Source organism: Mustelus asterias, chromosome 10 (genome assembly GCF_964213995.1).
Source record: "Mustelus asterias chromosome 10, sMusAst1.hap1.1, whole genome shotgun sequence".
Lineage (NCBI taxonomy): Eukaryota > Metazoa > Chordata > Chondrichthyes > Carcharhiniformes > Triakidae > Mustelus > Mustelus asterias.
Genome location: NC_135810.1, coordinates 77,593,050 through 77,611,257, shown reverse-complemented (window position 1 = coordinate 77,611,257; position 18,208 = coordinate 77,593,050). Strand labels below are relative to the sequence as shown.

At 38.3% G+C, this 18,208-nt stretch overlaps 1 protein-coding gene across 6 annotated transcripts in view; it reads right to left on the bottom strand.

The window, feature by feature from the left end:
- Window positions 1-6,253: 6,253 nt before the first annotated feature.
- Window positions 6,254-18,208, bottom strand: part of nck2b (NCK adaptor protein 2b) — an 84,085-nt gene continuing 72,130 nt past the window's right edge. For all 6 annotated transcript variants that reach the window (XM_078221974.1, XM_078221976.1, XM_078221973.1 and 3 more), the window contains 2 exons: window positions 14,845-15,566; window positions 6,254-10,354 (listed from right to left, as the gene is read on the bottom strand). In XM_078221974.1, coding sequence (XP_078078100.1) covers window positions 10,160-10,354; window positions 14,845-15,566 — 917 coding nt within the window. In that variant the 3' untranslated portion in view covers window positions 6,254-10,159. The remainder of the gene's footprint in view (window positions 10,355-14,844; window positions 15,567-18,208) is intronic.

Genomic DNA, 18,208 nt, shown 5'->3' with positions numbered 1-18,208 from the left:
GATGCCAGGATGCACAAAATACAGGAGAGACAGAAAGCACTAGTATAGAAAATAGTAAGTTAATAGATGAAGTCAGAGTAAGGGAGAAAGTAATGACATCTAAATCAGGGTTACTGTGCATGTGTGTGAATGCATGGAGTATAGCAAATAAGAATAGGGAGTGAAGGCACAGATTGCATTGTGAAAATATGATGTTGTGGAGATAACAGAGACCTGGCTCAAGAAAGAGCAACACTGGGTGTTAAAAATTCTTGGGTATACTGTGTTCAGAAAAGATAGGAAAGGGGGAAAGATGGCGGTATTGGTTAGGGAGAGCATTGTAGTGCTGGATATCCCAGAGGTTTCAAGGACTGAATTAATTCAACTAGAGCTAAGGAACAAAAAGGGTACAATTACATTGCTCGCAGCAGTCTACGGACCGTCAACTAGTGAGGATGTAGAAGGACAAATCTGGAGGGAAATTATGGAGAGATGCAAGCATTATGGAGTAGTTTTAATGGCGGACTTTAATTACCTGGATGGACACTGGAACATTGATAGCATAAGGGCAGGGAGGGGCAAAAGTTTCTGGCAGGAAAGTTTTCTACAGCAGTGCGTGTTCAGTCCAACAAGAGAGGATGCACTGTTGGACCTGGTTCTTGGAAATGAGGTGGGCCAAGTAGATTAAGTATCAGAGGGGCAACATTTAGGAGACAGTGATCATTGCATCGTTAGGTTTAGTATGATGATATAAAAGGATAATAGGCAATACTGAATACAATTACCTGGGGGAGAGCTGACTTCAATGGGGCACGAACAGAGCTGGGCTGGTTAGGCTGGAACAAAAGGTTGGCAAGAAAACTGTAATTGAACAATGGACGAGCTTCAAAACAGAAATGGCCTCAAGGTACATTCCCTTAAAAGGGAAAGGTGGGGCAAACAAATCCAGAGCCATCTGGATGCAAAAGGAAATAGCAATTAAGATAAGGAAGAGAAAGTGTGCTCATGACAGGTGTCAGGTAGAAAATACAGCTGAGAACCAAAACAAAATATGGTTCAGGAACGAAAAAGTACATTGGAGATGCAAGAGGGATTATGAGAAAATGCCGACAGCTAACATAAAGGGAAATTCCAAAGTCTTCAGTAGGTATTTACATTGTAAAAGGAGTAGAGCCAATTTAACATCAGCGGAGGGCTAGGTTCCAGAAGCAATTATTCGGGATAGAATTACGAGTCACAAGGAAAACGTGGGTTGATTATGAAGAGCTAGCATGGACTTCTAATGGGGAAATCACATTTAACTAACTTGTTGGGAGCTCTTTGAGGAGCTAGCAGAAAGGGTCAATGAGGGAATGCTGTTGATGTGGTGCATATGAACTTTCAGAAGACATTTGATACAGTGCCACACAACAGACTTGTGAGAAAAGTTGTAGCTCACGGATAAAAGGAACAGTAGCAATGTTTTTACAAAATTAACTGAATAGGAAGCAGAGAGTGATGGTCAATGGATGTTTTTTGGGCTGTAAGGTTTGTAGTGGTGTACGCAGGAATTGGTTTTGGGACCCTTGCTTTTCCTGATGTACATTAATGATCTAGATCTTGGTGTACAGGAGGCAATTTCAGTTTGTGGATTGCACAAACCTTGGAAGCTTTGTAAACTGTGCGGACAGTGTAGAACTTCAAAATGACATAGATAAGCTGGTGGAGGGGCAGATAGGTGGCAGATGAAGTTTAATGTGGCGGAATGTGAGGTGATGCATTTTGATAGGAAGAACATGGAGACACAATATTAAAAAGGGGTAAAATTCTTATGGGGGTGCAGGAGCAGATGAACCTGGGTGTATATGTGCATAGATCATTGAAGATAACAGGTGGAGAGAAGAGTTAATGAAGCATATAGTATTCTGGGCTTTATTAATAGGGGCATAGAGTACAAGATTAAGGAGGTTATGTCGAACTCATACAAAACACTTAGTTGGACCCCAGATGGAATATTGTGTACTGTTCTGGGCACCACATTATAGGAAGGATGGGAATGCATTGGAGAAAATGCAGAAGAGGTTTACAAGAATGATTCCAGAGTTCAGAAGCTTCAGTTAACGACAATTCATTGGAGAGTTGGGGATTGCTCTCCTTGGAGAAGGCGGCTAAAGAGGAGTAAAAATATATAAAGTGCTGGATAAACTCAACAGGTCTGGCAGCATCTGTGGAGAGAAACGCAGTTAATACTTTGAGTCCATATTCCATAGAAGGGTCATATGGACTCAAAACATTAACTTTGTTTCTCTCTCCACAGATGCTGCAAGACCTGCTGAGTTTATCCAGCACCTTCTGTTTTTATTTCCGATTTCCAGCAAGTGCAGTATTATGCTTTTATTTGTAGGCTAGATTTGGCAGTGATGTGAAAATCATGAGGGTGCTGGACAGAGCATATAAGGACAAACCGTTCCTGCTCATGAAAGGACTATGATCAGACGGCACAGATTTGAAGTGATTTGCAAAAGAAGCAAGTATGACAGGAGTCTTTTTTCACACTGAGTGGTTCGGATCTGAAATGCACTGTCTGGAAGTGTGACGGCGGCAGCTTCAATCGAATGGGAAATCATGTTTGATGAACTTGGGAGTTTAAGGATGTTACTAACAAAATTGATAAAAGTGTGTCGATGTTTGTATATATTTGAATTTCAAGTTTTTGATAATGTCCCCCATAGGAGGTTGATTAGCAAATTAAAATCACATGGGCTAGGAGGCAATATACTGGCAAGGATTAAGGATTGGCTAACAGGCAGAAGAGAGTAGGAATAAATAGGTCATTCTCATGTTAAGAGGCTGTAGCTAGTGGGGTGCCGCAAAGATCAGTATTTGGGCCCAGCTGTTCGCAATATCTCAATGATTTGGATGTGGAGATCAAATATATTTCCAAGTTAGCAGATGTTACAAAGCTTGTTGAGAATGTGCATTATGAGGAAAATGTAAACCAGCTGCAGGAGGATTTGGATAGACTTATAGTGGGGAAGAACATGGCAGATGGAATATAATATGGACAAATTAATTTAATCCACTTTGATAGAAGGAATAGATCGGCAAAGTATTTCCTAAATGGTAAGAAATTAGCAAGTGCAGATGTACAAAGGGACCTGGGTGTCCTTGTCCATAAGTCATTACGAAGACTAATGGAAGCCTTTATTGCAAGAAAATTTGAGAACAGGAGTAGTGAAGTCTTGCTTCAATTGTACAGAAGCTTGGTTAGACTGTACTGGCAGCACTGTGTGCTGTTTTGGTCCCCTTACCTCAAGGGATATTATTGCCATTGAGGGAATGGTTAAAAGTTCATCAGACTTATTACAGGAATGGCAGGACTGTCTAATGCAGATATTGGACAAGTAGGGCCTGTATTCCCCAGAGTTTCAAAGAATGAGAGATTATCTCATTGAAATCTACAAAATACTTAAAGGAATAGACAGAATAGATGCTAGTTAAATGTTCCCTTTGGTTGGGGAGTCTAGAAGCATGGGGCACAATTTCAAAGTAAGGGGAAGGCCACTCAGAACGGAGGAGAAACTTCTTGACAAGAGTTATGAATCTTTGAAATTCACAGAGAGCTGTGGAAACTTGGTCATTGACTATGTTTAAGATAGAGATTGATAAATTTCTGATTAATAATAACAAAAGATTATGGGGTAGTGTAGGCAATAGGTACTGAAATGTCCGATCAGCCATGGTCGCATTGAATTGAGCAAGCTCAATAGGCTGAATGGTCTCCTCCTGTTCCTAACAATCCAGTGATAATTACTTCAGTATTTTTGTATTTTAATTTGGAATCCATTCCTCAAACTCTCATGGCTGAATATCATTAATATGCTATCAATGTGGGTGGTTCCTATGTGGACTGCAGCAACGACATCCTCCTTCACTCACTCCACTCATCTGCAGCTATGAGATGTCCTTAACCCCATCACTGGACAGGCAGCATATCATTTGGAGATCCCGATCACAGCTGCTGAGAATATCTAACTCCTGACTATACTGTTCTTTTCACTGCCAAACTCCTTTTCACTCCCTCCAATTGAATGGCTTCCTGCATTATGGTGCCATAGTCAACCAGCCTGCAGTCCTTGTTCTCATCTGCACGTCTAACAGGAACCTCCTTCTTGGTCCAAGAGCTGAGGTTCCTTGATCACTATGTGCTGGATCCCCAAGCCTGCCTCTCAGTCCAGCCGCCTGTCCCTGACCATAGATCTACTCTAAAGTTCTACGTAACCCAAGGGCTGTGACTGTCACCAGGAACAGTGTCCAGGTAACTCTCTTCATCCCTGATGCCCCGTAACTTCTGTAACTCAGATACTAACTAAGCAAGCTTAATTTGTTCAAGTTTTAGACACTTACCACAGGTATGGTTGTCCGTGACTGTAATGGATTTCACAGATCTTCATGTTGCAGTCATAACACACTACTATATCGATTGGGTTCGATTCCGACCTCGGGCCACTGTCTGTATGGAGTTTGCACATTCTCCCCATGTCTGAGTGGGTTTCCTCCGAGTGCTCCGGTTTCCTCCCACAGTCCAAAAATGTGCAGATTAGGTGGATTGGCCATGCTAAATTGCCCCTTAGTGTCAGGGGGGCTAGCAGGGTAAATATGTGGGCTTACGGGGATAAGGCCTGGGTGGGATTGTTGTCGATGCAGGTTCGATGGACCAAATGGCCTCCTTCTGCACTGTAGGGATTCTATGATACTTTAATTTAATAGTTAAGTAATGGCAAATTACAATCCCCTCCTTTGCAGACAAAAGGACACTCACCAGCTACTGGAGGTTGGGAAAAAAAAGTACAAAAATCAGTCCTTCTTCCCTCACTGCACCAAATTCCTGACTTAGTACCCTGTCCTCTGATCACTCTGTGCTGTAGCAAAACTTGATTATAGAGTTGATAACTTATACCCCAGTTGCAACTAAGTCATCTTTCTGCTAGAGTAATTAACAGCTAATGCAGGTGACCAATTCCAGTTGATTTGAGTTCACTTCCAGCAGATTTCTCTTGACAAGGTTAACTAGCTTGCAGTTTTGAAGTTCAAAATCAGTTTGACGGTTTATCTAAATTGGAGTATATGACAGAAATCACATCTGCACCAAATTTAGCACTAGGTGCATGAAGCATTTTATCTGTGGATCATTCTGCGCTTCCTCTTTCTTTCCAACCATTGTTACAAAATTAAGGACAAATAAAATTTGCACTATCAATAGCAATGCTTCACTCCATCTTTCCATTCTTCAATAATTTTTATTTTTTACAAAGGTCAAAAATGCAGTAGAAGCAAAGGTAACATTTTAAGGATGCATGAAGCCAATTCCCACACTTCATGTTGAATATATTCATGATTTCTCAGCACAGTAAGTGTTAAGAGTTAAAACTGTTGGATGAATGAATTTCTACTTCAATTTATCTCAAAAATAAAATACAAAATAGTGGAGGAGTTTAGAAAGGAAAGCTAAAAATGGAAACAATCACACTTCCAAGTCTTTTGAGAATGGCTCCAAAAAGAGCATGACCTGACAGTGAATGGATAGATCATAATAGGTATAACTACTTTGCAGAGGGTGGTGAATCTTTGCAATACATTGCAAAGGGTAGTCATCAACATCAATAATTTTGAGTTGAAGTCTTGAGAAGCACTTGATCAGGAAATCAATTATGTGGAAATGGTTGTGAACTAGAGTCAGCTGAATGGACCAAAAAGATCTTTTCCCAGTTTACGATCCTATAATGTATGGGGTTATCAATAAAAACAAATCTACACATTCTTTCCATTTTTAATCTTCAAATTCCCTTCCTTCTTCCTCAACAGATTGCCCACTGATCTTTATGCTATTCACAATTATTCGACAGAAAATAATGTTGTTACTTGTGCCTTTTTTGGCACAATAGCGTGTTCTTTTTTGAAATGCAACAATTTGCTCTTAGACATGACACTTTAATTTTAGGTCTTGTTACAAACTGCAAAAATGCATTTCATTTGCACCTGGGGATTTTAAAAGTGAGTGACTTTAAAATATGGATTGCAGACTACTTTTCACCTCAACAACTCTTAAAACTTAATAAATAAGACTTTCGGGATGGCAGCTTTTGAAATTTGAGCATTTCTCTGCCTCTTGCACAGGATATATGAAAGACATGCCCTTTTGTCTATGATATCATTACGACTTTCTTTGGCTTTAAAGCCATATAATGTCAGCTGTCCGACAGCCGATCGTATACCTTTCCCTTTCTTGCCCCCCGCCCCAGTTCACTTGCTCAAAACCAATTACCTTCCTTTCTTTACTCAGTTCTGAAAATTAACCTGAAAGCTAACCCTGTTTCCTTCCAAAGATGCTACCTGATCTGTTAAGTGTTTTCAACATTATCTGATTTTATTTCAGATTTCCAGCATCAGCAGTATTTTGCTTTTGTACCTGAACATCACTATCACCTGTCTGTCACACTCTTTTACACCATTTGCCTTTCTCTCAACTCACCTGATGAAGGAGCAGCGCTCCAAAAGCTTGTGATAAAATAAACCTGTTGGACTTTAACCTGAGACTTCTTACTGTCTCCAGACCCTGCTATCATTATTGACCCTAAATTCTGCAGAATCTTTTTCCTTCCAGCATTAACACAAATCCAATTGCCCTGTGGTTAGCGCTGCTGCCTTACCATGCCAGAGACCTCGGTTCAATTCCAGCTTTGGATGACTGTGTGGAGTTTTACATGTTCACCCCATGTCTGCATGGTTTCCTCCAGGTACTCAGGGTTCCTCCCACAGTCCAAAGGTGTGCAGGTTAGGTGGATTAGCTATGCTAAATGTACATGGTTACGGGGGTAGGGCCAGCTGTTTGGGTGCTCTTTCGGAGAGTAGGTGCAGACTCAATGGGCCAGATGGCCTCTTCCTGCACTGTAGGGATTCTTTGGTCCTCCTGCAACCTTTTAAAATCAAAGGCTGGTTAACAAAATTGAAGCTCATGGAATAGGATTCAGTTTGAATAAAAATAATTGTTTAAGGATAGAAAACAGCAAGTTGTGGTAAATTGTTATTTTTCAGACTAGAGAATGGTAGACAATGAACCTCTCCAAGGTTCAGTGCTAGGGCCTTTTTTGATATATATTTAAAACAACTTGTATATTGGAATACAGTAACATTGCAAAATTGATGATACCAAACTTGGAAGTGTGACAAACAGTGAGGATACCAACTGACTGAAACTGGACATATATAAGCTGGCAGAATGGGCAGACAAGTGGCAAATAGAATTTGGTACAGACAAGCATGGGGCGATGCATTTGGGCAGAAGGTAAAGGAATGGGCAACACAGACTAAATGGTACAGTAGTAGTGTGTACAGGAACAGCATGACGGGGAGGGGGGGTGGGGTTCATGTTCATAGATCTTTGAAGGTGGCAGGACAAGGTGGGAGGGCTTCATGTGCATAGATCTTTAAAGGTGGTTAGGATATAGGACCATGGGCTTCTGAAATAGAGCTATTGAGTATGAAAACAGGGAAGGCTGAATTTGCATGAAGCTCTGGTTAAACCACAACTAGAGGATTGTGTACAGTTCTAGTCACCACGCAGTAGGAAGGATGTGAGAGTCCTTGAGAGGGTACAGAGAAGGTGGTACAGAAATGATCTAGGGAAGAGAGATTTTAGTTACTAGGCTGTGTTTTAGCTATTCAGTGCAAAAGAAATTGAAAGAAGATTTGCTAGAGATAGACAATTATAAGTTATATGTGAGTGGCTAGCTTGTGCTTCTAAAGTTAGGTCCAGAAATGATGCTTTCTTTGATCAGCCACACCAGCATCAATGTCATGTTCCTATGCCTCAGCCTCAAACTTGAAGCTAGTCTTATCAGGTTTTTTAAATAGAGTATTTTATATTGAAATGAAAGGCTTTTCTGGAGCTAGAACTGTTATGTTCTTCTACTGATGATCTTTCTTTTCATTCACCCATAAAAATGTTGACTTCTTCCTGAAATACTTTTCAATATCACGCCCAGGCTGTCATTCGGGGGGTTCGGGCGGAGGTGAGGAGGCGATAGAGAGAGACAGACAGAGACAGAGTGAAAGAGAGAGAGAGAGAAGAGAAAACACAACTAGGCTAAGTCCTACCCTCCCCTAATATCCGCAAAGACATGTGAGGGAACCCTCCCCCGTTATGTACTCCTGAGGAACACTACATCAATTGTGATAGTGTTTGCAACTGCCACTTCAGATGAGATTGTAATTTAAAGTAGGTATCAGTCCTGGTCCACATAGCTCAGCTACCTACTGGATTGAAGTTGCTGAACTGCTGAGTCAATCCTTTAAAAAGAATTACATAGGGTAAGAAAATTATTTCATAATGTTGTAGAACTGCAAACAAATATCATATCCTATCCTGTGCTGAACATAAGATATCACATTCATAACTACTTGAATATGGCCATCACTTCATTTGAATTTAATCCTTTTAACTAACATTTCCACGTGTTTAGAGTACATCACATTTTTGTTAGATACATCATTTATTAAATCAACTTCAAGGGACAGCCCAGACAATTCTGTAAAAATATATATATACAAAAGAGATGTACACATGAATCTTAGGAATATGCAGAGCATTCTTCCCCCAAAAAATGAACTCTGGGAGAATACAGACATAACAGTTGAAAAACAGGAGGGGTAATAAACTGCTAAGATTCACATTGAAATTTGTCAGTCGAACTCTGTCAGATAATAAATTAACAACTGCATTATAAGATGACATAAATCAACAGGTTTTGGTGAAACAAAATGGAATAAATATAATTTTTTAAAAAACAAGCTGCATCCTAGTGCCCTCCATCCAAACTTGCCCAATATTTCTACAATTGGTTTTGTAATGAAGACTTGAAACAATAAGTTGTGCCCTTATTATAAATTTTAAAAGAAACAAGGAACATAAAATGCACACAACTTTAAATTGGAAACTAAGAATTGCTGTTTGTTTGACATACTTCACAATATGCTGAGCATTAGACAAAGAAAGTGAGCGCTTTTACATCAGGATCAATAGTCAATCAATCCAGAGATGCATCTTGTGTGTGCAACTATACAACTGCATTAGTAAAATAAGTTTTGTCATCTTAAAAATTTTGACATTATCCCATTTCACAACAACAAGTGGGCTTTATCTAGCTAAAAGAGCATTTTACATAAAATAGCACATAATAAGTTTATGTAGTGTAAATATAGAGTGTAGAAAAATTCACAAATTACACATCTAATGCCAGTAACCCCAAAAAAGATCAGTTTTATTAATCTCACTTATTAGTGTCAACAACCCGCTACATATTATGGTGAGAATTAAATATTTATTGTTTACTAGAAACAAGCATAAGGGCGCAAGAAACAAGCATAATGTGAATGGCACAGCTGGGTGCACAGATAACATTGCCAAACATTCAACCTCATACATTACGGATGCCTGGTTTTCATCGATTCAAAAAAAATGTGTACTCTCCATTAGCTGCAAATTACAGACCAAAATTTGCTATACTGTTATTTCTACAATCTTATCATTGTAGCCTAGTAAGTTAAGTGTTAGCAGTTCCATTAGTGTACTCTTTACATAAAATTAAAAAAGTTTATATATCAGAATACAGTATAGAGTACTTCTAGATTCTAGGAAATCTCATTAACTACTTGGTAAGCAAAAGTTTTACTGCCACATTTGTTATATCTACTTTTCTCTTAATTAGCTGTAGCTTCAGTGCATTTAAACTGTGCCCAATGTCTTTGTCAAAAGGAAAATAATTAGTGAGCATTTTAATTGGATTAATTAACACTGCATTTCCATGGACAACATCCCCCAATCATCTGTATTTTCTAGCTAATTAAATGTACATTGGGGAAATTCTAGCCCAAGTGAGTGCTAAAGTGATCACTGAGAAAGCGGTTTGACCTAACCTTAGGAAGGCAACGCAAATTCAATTAAAGTAAAGACAAACAGGCAAATTAACAGAAAAAAAAGACAAAATATAAAACAAAAAATAATTAAAGACACACAACAGAGCAACAAGTCTGTAAAGAGAACCAAGAAATTATCAGGATCTCGTTTTTGCTCTGCATAATTGTTCAGATCTAAGGCTTTTCTCCTTGTCAAACCTGGTCATTTCCAGGTCTGTAGCCTGCATCACTGCAAGGGTTTGATTAGATACAATTTCTCTCCATGTTCACTTGTGAAGATAGGTGCCTTTTTGTAGTGTTCTACCAATTCATCCATGGTGTTAAATCGACGTTGCCCAATACAGTATACGGCATCAACTAGCTGGACCTTGAAATGTTTGTTCTTCCCTGATGCTTTCAGTGATATTGAGAGGTCACTTGGCTGAAAGATAAATAATTGGCTATGATCATATTGTTAACAGAAATATCAATCTTAAAATATTGAATCTAGTAAAACCATCCACCCATACTTTCACAGTTACACTATTTGATCAGGATAAATCTTGGAGGAAGAAATTTGTCTGATGTGGTGGCACGGTATTGGATTGGTAACCCATCATATGCAGCATCTGACATTCAGTTCCACTGCAGCCCTTTACTCATTAGGAAGTAATCTTAATTTCCCTTCCATCCTCGGTAGGATTGATGCTTAGATTTTATAATAATTACAAGTAAATACACCCTTGAGAAGCCTCTGGTCTCTGCTGGCATAGCACTGATATTTATATCTTTTTCTATAATCTATTTTTAAGGGCATTTAGAAAACAATCTTATGATTTGACAAAGTCAACAAGGATTTATGAAAGGCAAAATCATGATTGACAAACTATTCAGAGAGTTTTTGAGGCTGTAACTATCAGCATTGATAATGGGGAACCAGAGGCTGCAGTGTATTTGGATTTTTAAAAAGCATTCAATGAGATACCATGGAAATGCTTATTGCACAAACTAGGGTTCACGTAATTTAGGGTAAAATATTAGCCAGAATTGAAGGTATGTTAGCAGTCAAAAAACAGAGGAGTAAATAAGTCAGTTTTGGGTGGTAGGCTGCAGCTAGTGAGTTACCACAAGGATCAGTACTTGGGCCTGAGCCATTCACAATCTATATAAGTGATTTTGATGACAGAACCAAATGTAACATATTCAAGTTTGCTGACAATACAAAGTTACGTGGTGAGAAACTGGGGAATGCTGACATTCATGGGCACAGTAAGGATTCTCATAACACCAGGTAACCAACAGGTTTATTTGGAATCACGAACTTTCGGAGTGTCGCTCCTTCATCAGGTGACTCACCTGATGAAGGAACAGCACTGCAGAAGTTCGTGATTCCAAATAAACCTATTGGACTTTAACCTGGTGTTGTGAGAATTCTTACTGTGCCCACCCCAGTCCAACGCTGGCATCTTCACCTCATGACATTCATGGGGACTTAGGTGGCCTTGTACGTGACTCATGGAAAGTTAACATGCAGATACAACAGGGAATTACAAAACTAAATGTGTTATACTCCAATCCCTTTGAATAAAGGTTATGAATAAAGAAGTCTTATTACAATTATATAAAGGCTTTTGTGAGATAAAACCAACAGTACGGTGTACAATTTTGTTATAATTACTCAAGGTAAATGTACTCATCTTAGAAGGAGTGCAATGAAATTTCATTAGACTGATTCCTGGGATGAGGGAATTATCCTAAGAGGAGGGAACAAGCAACCGAGACCTATATTTCCTAGAGTTTAGAAGAATGGGAGGTAATTTCATTGAAGCATATAAAACTTTTACAGGGCTTGATGGTTTGAGGTATTTTGAGGTTCTTTCCCTTGGATAGGGAGTCTAGAATTCGGAGTCTCAGTCTCTGAATACAAGGTCAGCCATTAAGGACTGAGACGAGGAGAAATTTCTTCGCCACAAGAGTTGTGAATCTTTGGACTGATGTATTCCAGAGAGGTGTGAACGTTCAGTCATTGTGGCATATTCAAGTCAGAGATAGGTAAACAAATAAGTTCCGGAAAAGATGGAACAAGGAGTGGACATGAAATTATTTTTAGTGAAGTCCAATACCTTCTGAAAATTAAGTGCTTCCTTTTTCAAATTGTCAGGAAGATTATTTATTCACCTCCAAATTTCCATTCATTAATGGTGAGAATAAGGCTTCATCCTATATTATTATATTGGAAATGTTATTAGTGTAGGGAATCAAGACAGAGGGATAGTGTGAATAAGTCGAGTTGAAATTCAGCCTTAATCTTACTGAATGGCAGGGAGGCTTGCTCTTGCTCCTATTGCTTATGGTCTATGGAAATCTTTGGCATCAAATGTCAAATTCACTCAAGGGAGTGACACATTAATCTTGATTAATTCTCTTGAAACCATTAGGAAATTGAACAGTAGAACAGATTGGGAGATGATATACCCTGTACTAATATAGGATGAGGCTTTACTATCACTACTGATGAAAGGAAATGTGGAATTAAATTTTCTAATGGCTTGAAAAAGGAAAAAAAGGAAGCAAAGAACCAATAAATAGATTTGTAGAATGCACAAAGCAGTATCGGCAAAACAACTAGATTCATTGTATCAGCTTGTGATGTGTTTACATTTAGGTTGTGTACTGGCAAACTATGAATTTTAAAGCAACTGTCTCCAAGTCACTGAATTAGGTCTATAGGCACAAATAACAGAGGTAATAGCAGAATCATAGGCACATGTAAATGTGCATTGCTGACTGTGGTGCCTATGTAAACGAAAAACCTAATGTGGCTTGAAAAGCTTCAGTGCAATGAAGATCAAGACTATGGAGCATCAATGTTAGGCCTCAACTTCTCTACATGGAGTGTAGAAAGGAGGGGTGAATTGTTGTAACTTATGGATTCAAGTTCTTAGCAAATTTGAAATGATACATTTCTAATTTATTTCTGCAGCTTTTGCAAAAATTGTAAGATGATTAAAAGGGGAATTTTGCATGGTTATGGGAAAAGAGCAGAAATATTAAATTTCAAATATCCGCCAAAGGGACGATGCACTGAATGTTATCCTCTATGCTGTTTTATCATATCAAGAGACTAAGTAAAGTCTTAAGTGATAGGTTTTCCAGGGAACAGGATGTTCGAAAATGCACAAGAAACTGGTGCCAATATTCACTTCATTAGAGGAGCGAAGAAAGGAAGTTGCTGACAAAGGGAAACCAATGGGATATTTCTTGAAGCTTGGAATGCTTTTTCTCCTTGTAATGCATTCTTTAACGCAAAATACAAATCCCCTTTTTTAGCTGGAATAAAAACATTTTGTTTAAGCAAGCAAAATAGTAAATGCTTAAAAAGTCAGAATGTTTAAAAAAACAAACATTTCAGTCTAGGGAAGTAAAAAGTAATGGACTTTGTTGTTGCTCATGAGTTATATAGTGCAACAATGCCATCTGTTGGCAGATACCAGCTGAATATTCAAAACATATTGCAGATGCTGCAAATCTGAAATATCAACAAAAAACACTGGAAATACTCAGCAGGTTATGGCAGCATCTGTGGAGAGAAACAGAGTTAACGTCTTCTTGGATCTTCATTCATCTTTTAAAAAAACATACACAGTTTTGATCTCAAAATAGGAAGAATTTTATTGGGAGGGGAAACTGGGAGCCATATTCACATGGGAAGCATAGTTTTGCTGTATAGTACATGTGTGCAATCCACATATCAAAATCATGAAAATGTTATGCGAATGCAATAGTGCAAGTCTGATGGTACTGTAAGAGAAGACAATACCTTAAAGGGAAATTCAGGTGTGCCATGCAGTTGCATATCAAAGCATGAATGCACTTCAAGTTGAAAATGAATGCCTCATTCCTTCTTACGCCAACATATTTAATGGTCACTTACTAATGACATCTCTATTTGTAATTCATGTCTAATCATTGCACAAATCTGAACTAGTGACACTTAATGCATGTATATAAAACCCACCAATTTCTATTGCATAGCCTTTATTGTTTGAGAATTTATAATGGTTAATAACCATCAGTAGCAAATTAAGGCAAGTCAATTTCAAATTAAAAAGGCAACTATCACATTGTATATACCAATTAAATGGCTGAAGCACTACCAATCAATGGCAAATAATTTGTTACAGTCATGCAGGCTGATTCCTGGTATGGCAGGTCTGTCATATGAGGAGACACCAAGTCGGTTAGGATTATATTCACTGGAGTTTAGAAGAGTGAGAGTGGATCGCACAGAAACTTATAAAAGTCTAACAGGGTTAGACAGGATAGATTCAGAAAAAATGTTCCCAATGGTGGGGGAGTCCAGAACTAGGGATCATAGTTGAGGATAAGGGGTAAACGTTTTGGAACTGAGATGAGAAATTTCTTCACCCAGAGGGTGGTGAATGTGTGGAATTCATTACCAGCGAATGTAGTTGAGGCCAAAATGTTGTCTGATTTCAAGAAGAAATTAGATTTAGCTCTTGGGGCTCAAGGGATATGGGAGGAAGTTGGTGGTGGTGGTGGTGGGAGAAGAGAAATCAGGATATTGAATTCGTGGGAATTCGAGGATCAATGTGAATGGCAGAGCAGGCTCGAAGGGCCGAATGACTTACTCCTGCTTCTAGTTTCTATGCATATGAAAAGTGGATTTGTTTGCCAAACTGACAATCACTTAAGATAGGGGGGTGAGTTTGGTAAAATGTTTTTTGTTTTTCACAATAGCAATTAACAGTAGTATTAGTGCCAATTCCTTTACCTATAAATTCCTTCACTTTTACATATCACCCAGTAATCACCACAGTCACAATACAATGTTAATTCACTTTTTTACAATGGTAAAAACAATCCCAAAAAAATGTATATTGCTGACTAGTAGTGCAACATGATACTTACCGATGATTCGCTATCTCTGACAAGAAAGTCACCGTCAAGTCCTCTCTCATTCAGAACCATTTCAGCCTGGTGTCGGGTGACACTGCCATAGTACCACTCTTTTCCAGCAAATTTTCCTGTAGAAGATGGGCCTGTATAGCTTATTTGAGGAGCATGTGAACTGCTTATAGCAGGTCCATCATTTAAGATTACTACATAGTTTTTGGGAACAAGACCAATTTGCCCTTTAGAATTTTGACACTTCCACCATTCTGGGTCATTTTCCGGTTTTTCAATGACATCCATAATTTCTCCCTTTTCGAAATTTAGTTCTTCCTCTGTGACAGAGCTGAATGGGTAAAGAGTCTGCACCATATGAAGAACTTTTGTGGTTTGCCCATTACTCACTGCTGCTCCAAGTCTGGAAGTGAAGAAGCTCGGTGAATCTGCAGTTGCCTCATCAACTTCCTCCACCACATAATTAGATGGAAACCAACCAACATGTCCATTGTAACCACCTCGCCACCAACCATCGCTACATTTTTCCATAACAGTAACACGTGACCCCTTCACTAGAGACAGTTCATCGTCTCTCTCTGCCACGTATGCAAATTTAACATACGCTGGAATATTTAAATCATATATACGGTCAGAACTTCCACCATTTGATGAGAATTCTGCGTCTGTGCTTGGTGTAGGGGAAGCGTCTCTTGCACATGTTTTCCTTTTCGTTTTACCCAAACCTATGTAAAAACAGAAGGGAATAAAAAGATAAACTGCAACATGTAACAATATGATAAATAATATTATTAAAAGAGCAATGCAACACCAGGATTCAAGTCAAAGCTTATATTTAACAGAAAGCAAATGAACGTTTGATTGGCAACCACTGAATTCTCAGAGACTTCTCAGATGTAGAAGTCAATGCCATTGTCCACTAAGGGCTATATTGTTAACAAGACTAATCAGTACAGAATACAATGTGCTGCTCATATTGCTTCCACAGACTTCAGGAGTAATTTTTGGTCTTCAGATGTTTAATTAGAATACAATTATAGCTCTTCATTCGCAAGTGGCAATTTAACAAATACATAAGAATCCATTTAACATCAGGATCTGAACATTAAAAATTGACTAATTGAAATGGTAACTATTTTAAAGACTAAATTTTTTTTCCTTAAAAGGGTCATTGCCTTCCTCCAAAGCATTTGGCAAACTTTGATTGTTCTGGCCCCAGTAACAAAACTGATGTTCCTTCCATAGCACTTTGTTAAATAGAATATCTTACATATTGTAAATCTGCATCTCTGAATATTTTTTCAAGGTTAATGAAGAATTGGTCCAAATGTACTCTTGATGTGGTTAGATTCATGATTATGTGGACTAGTTCTATCGGTTAGCTTATTTACCATACTAGAGGATTCTAGGCCTCTCGGGTTAAATGCGAGATGTACACATGCCTCACTAACCAAACAAGCAGCACACCTTTTCTCGTGGTTAATCTGTAAAGTATTATGCCTAAGTGGGAGAGAGCAGTGGTTGAATTTCTTAAAATACAGTATTTTACAAGCAACAAATGTTTCCCAGAGAAAAGGGAATGCTGAGGTTTGGCATGTCAGTAACATAAATTAGTTTCTTAAAAATGTTCTACAGATAAGCAATAACTTTGAATCCCTAATCCTGAGCAAAACCATCACCACCTCTCATCCCTGTCATTCCTTGTGATACAGCCAAAACCAACCACTACTTTAGGACCATCCAGGCTCCATTTCTCAAATTATTGACTGGCTCCTTACATCTCTCTCTCACCATCTTCTCACTTCTTACTGTGATGTGCTCACAGATTCTTCAGCTTCCAGGATTGAGGAACCATCTGTTCAGCAGCCTCCCCTCCTTTTTCCTGCCCAGTAGATTTCCCCAGTTTCCCCTGCTACTTTGCCCTGAAAGCAGCACTCTCACTACCTCCAACCATCTCCCAGGCATCAATCTTAAACTGAATGGGAAAGAGGCCTTGCTAGCTAACCCACAATGTACTATATTGCAAGTTGTTGGTTACCAACTCAAACATTTTCAATATTTTAGAATACTGTATGAAAATATTCTGGTGTTAACAAACCATACAATAAAATCCAGCAAGCAAGGCAAATACAGGAAGATTTTCTAGGACAACCTACAACCAACAGTGAAAGGGCTCATGATGTTTAAAAAAAAATAGATTTATCATAATCCCAGAGTTAATTGTGAATGTTAACAACTTCACAGAAATTCCATCTCGATATCCAAGCTTTCTCAGAACAGTGCAATTAATTGCCTCAGTTAACATTCTGCTGTTTTGGCATGCTAATCCACTGAAAACCAATGTTTCTGCTATTGTGACAGACTGTTGGTTTGTAACATGACAGCATAAAAACACTGCTATTGTTGCTTCTGATACAATCATCGGAAACAGCTATAAATATCTCTGAATACATTTGCAAAGGAAACTGGCAGAAATTCAATTATATGATGGGGAGGGGAGCAGATTTTGTTTTTAGTTCCACAGAATGCTATAACTATGTTTGTGTCTTATCTTTTAGAATTAAATGTTTAGCTAATAATGACAGTTGTTTCAGTTAATCGCATCTCCAGAAAATATGAAATTTACCATCAAAAATATCAAGCTAAAATATTGGCCATTGGCTGGTAATTTCAAAAAGAGTTGCAATGTTAAAGCTTTGGATATGCCTCATGTTGTCTTTCTGCTCTTTCATATCATTTTAATATCTGATCTAATTTTATATTTCTCATGAATAATCAAGACAGTTACACTAATTTACATTTTTATTGTACTTTAAATACAAATTATGTTAATCTGTATTGATGCAGATTGCAAAACACATAACAGGAAAAGTGCTGCTAACTGATATAACCTATGTTGGTAAAAATTACTTTAGAATGACATTTATGCAGAAGGTCTGAATTTTGTGCTCCAAGCATTAGTGAAGGAAATGTTTTCACTTTTTACCTCCCAGACTCTTAGAGCAGGTACAGCACATGTTTAAGACCCTACAACTGCTTAATGACAAACTAAACATCTACTTCATAGTTGACTACATTAAAACTCAGACCAAGTAAAACTAGCATGAAACTATCCAAGTATAGATAGTTAACACTTGAATCTACTGAAAAATACATCAAGTCTTCCCAACTACATTTCATAAAGAACCCTTACACAGTGCCAAGGCATCTTCAGTTCATCGACCTGGCCTAGGATTCAACTCAGATCTTAAAAGGTGAGTGGGCAACATCCTAACCCATGGTGCCACCTCTGACATTTTTAATTACTGACACTGAGTTTTAATATGGTCCCTTGAATTTTCCATCCATTTTGTGGCTATAACATCTT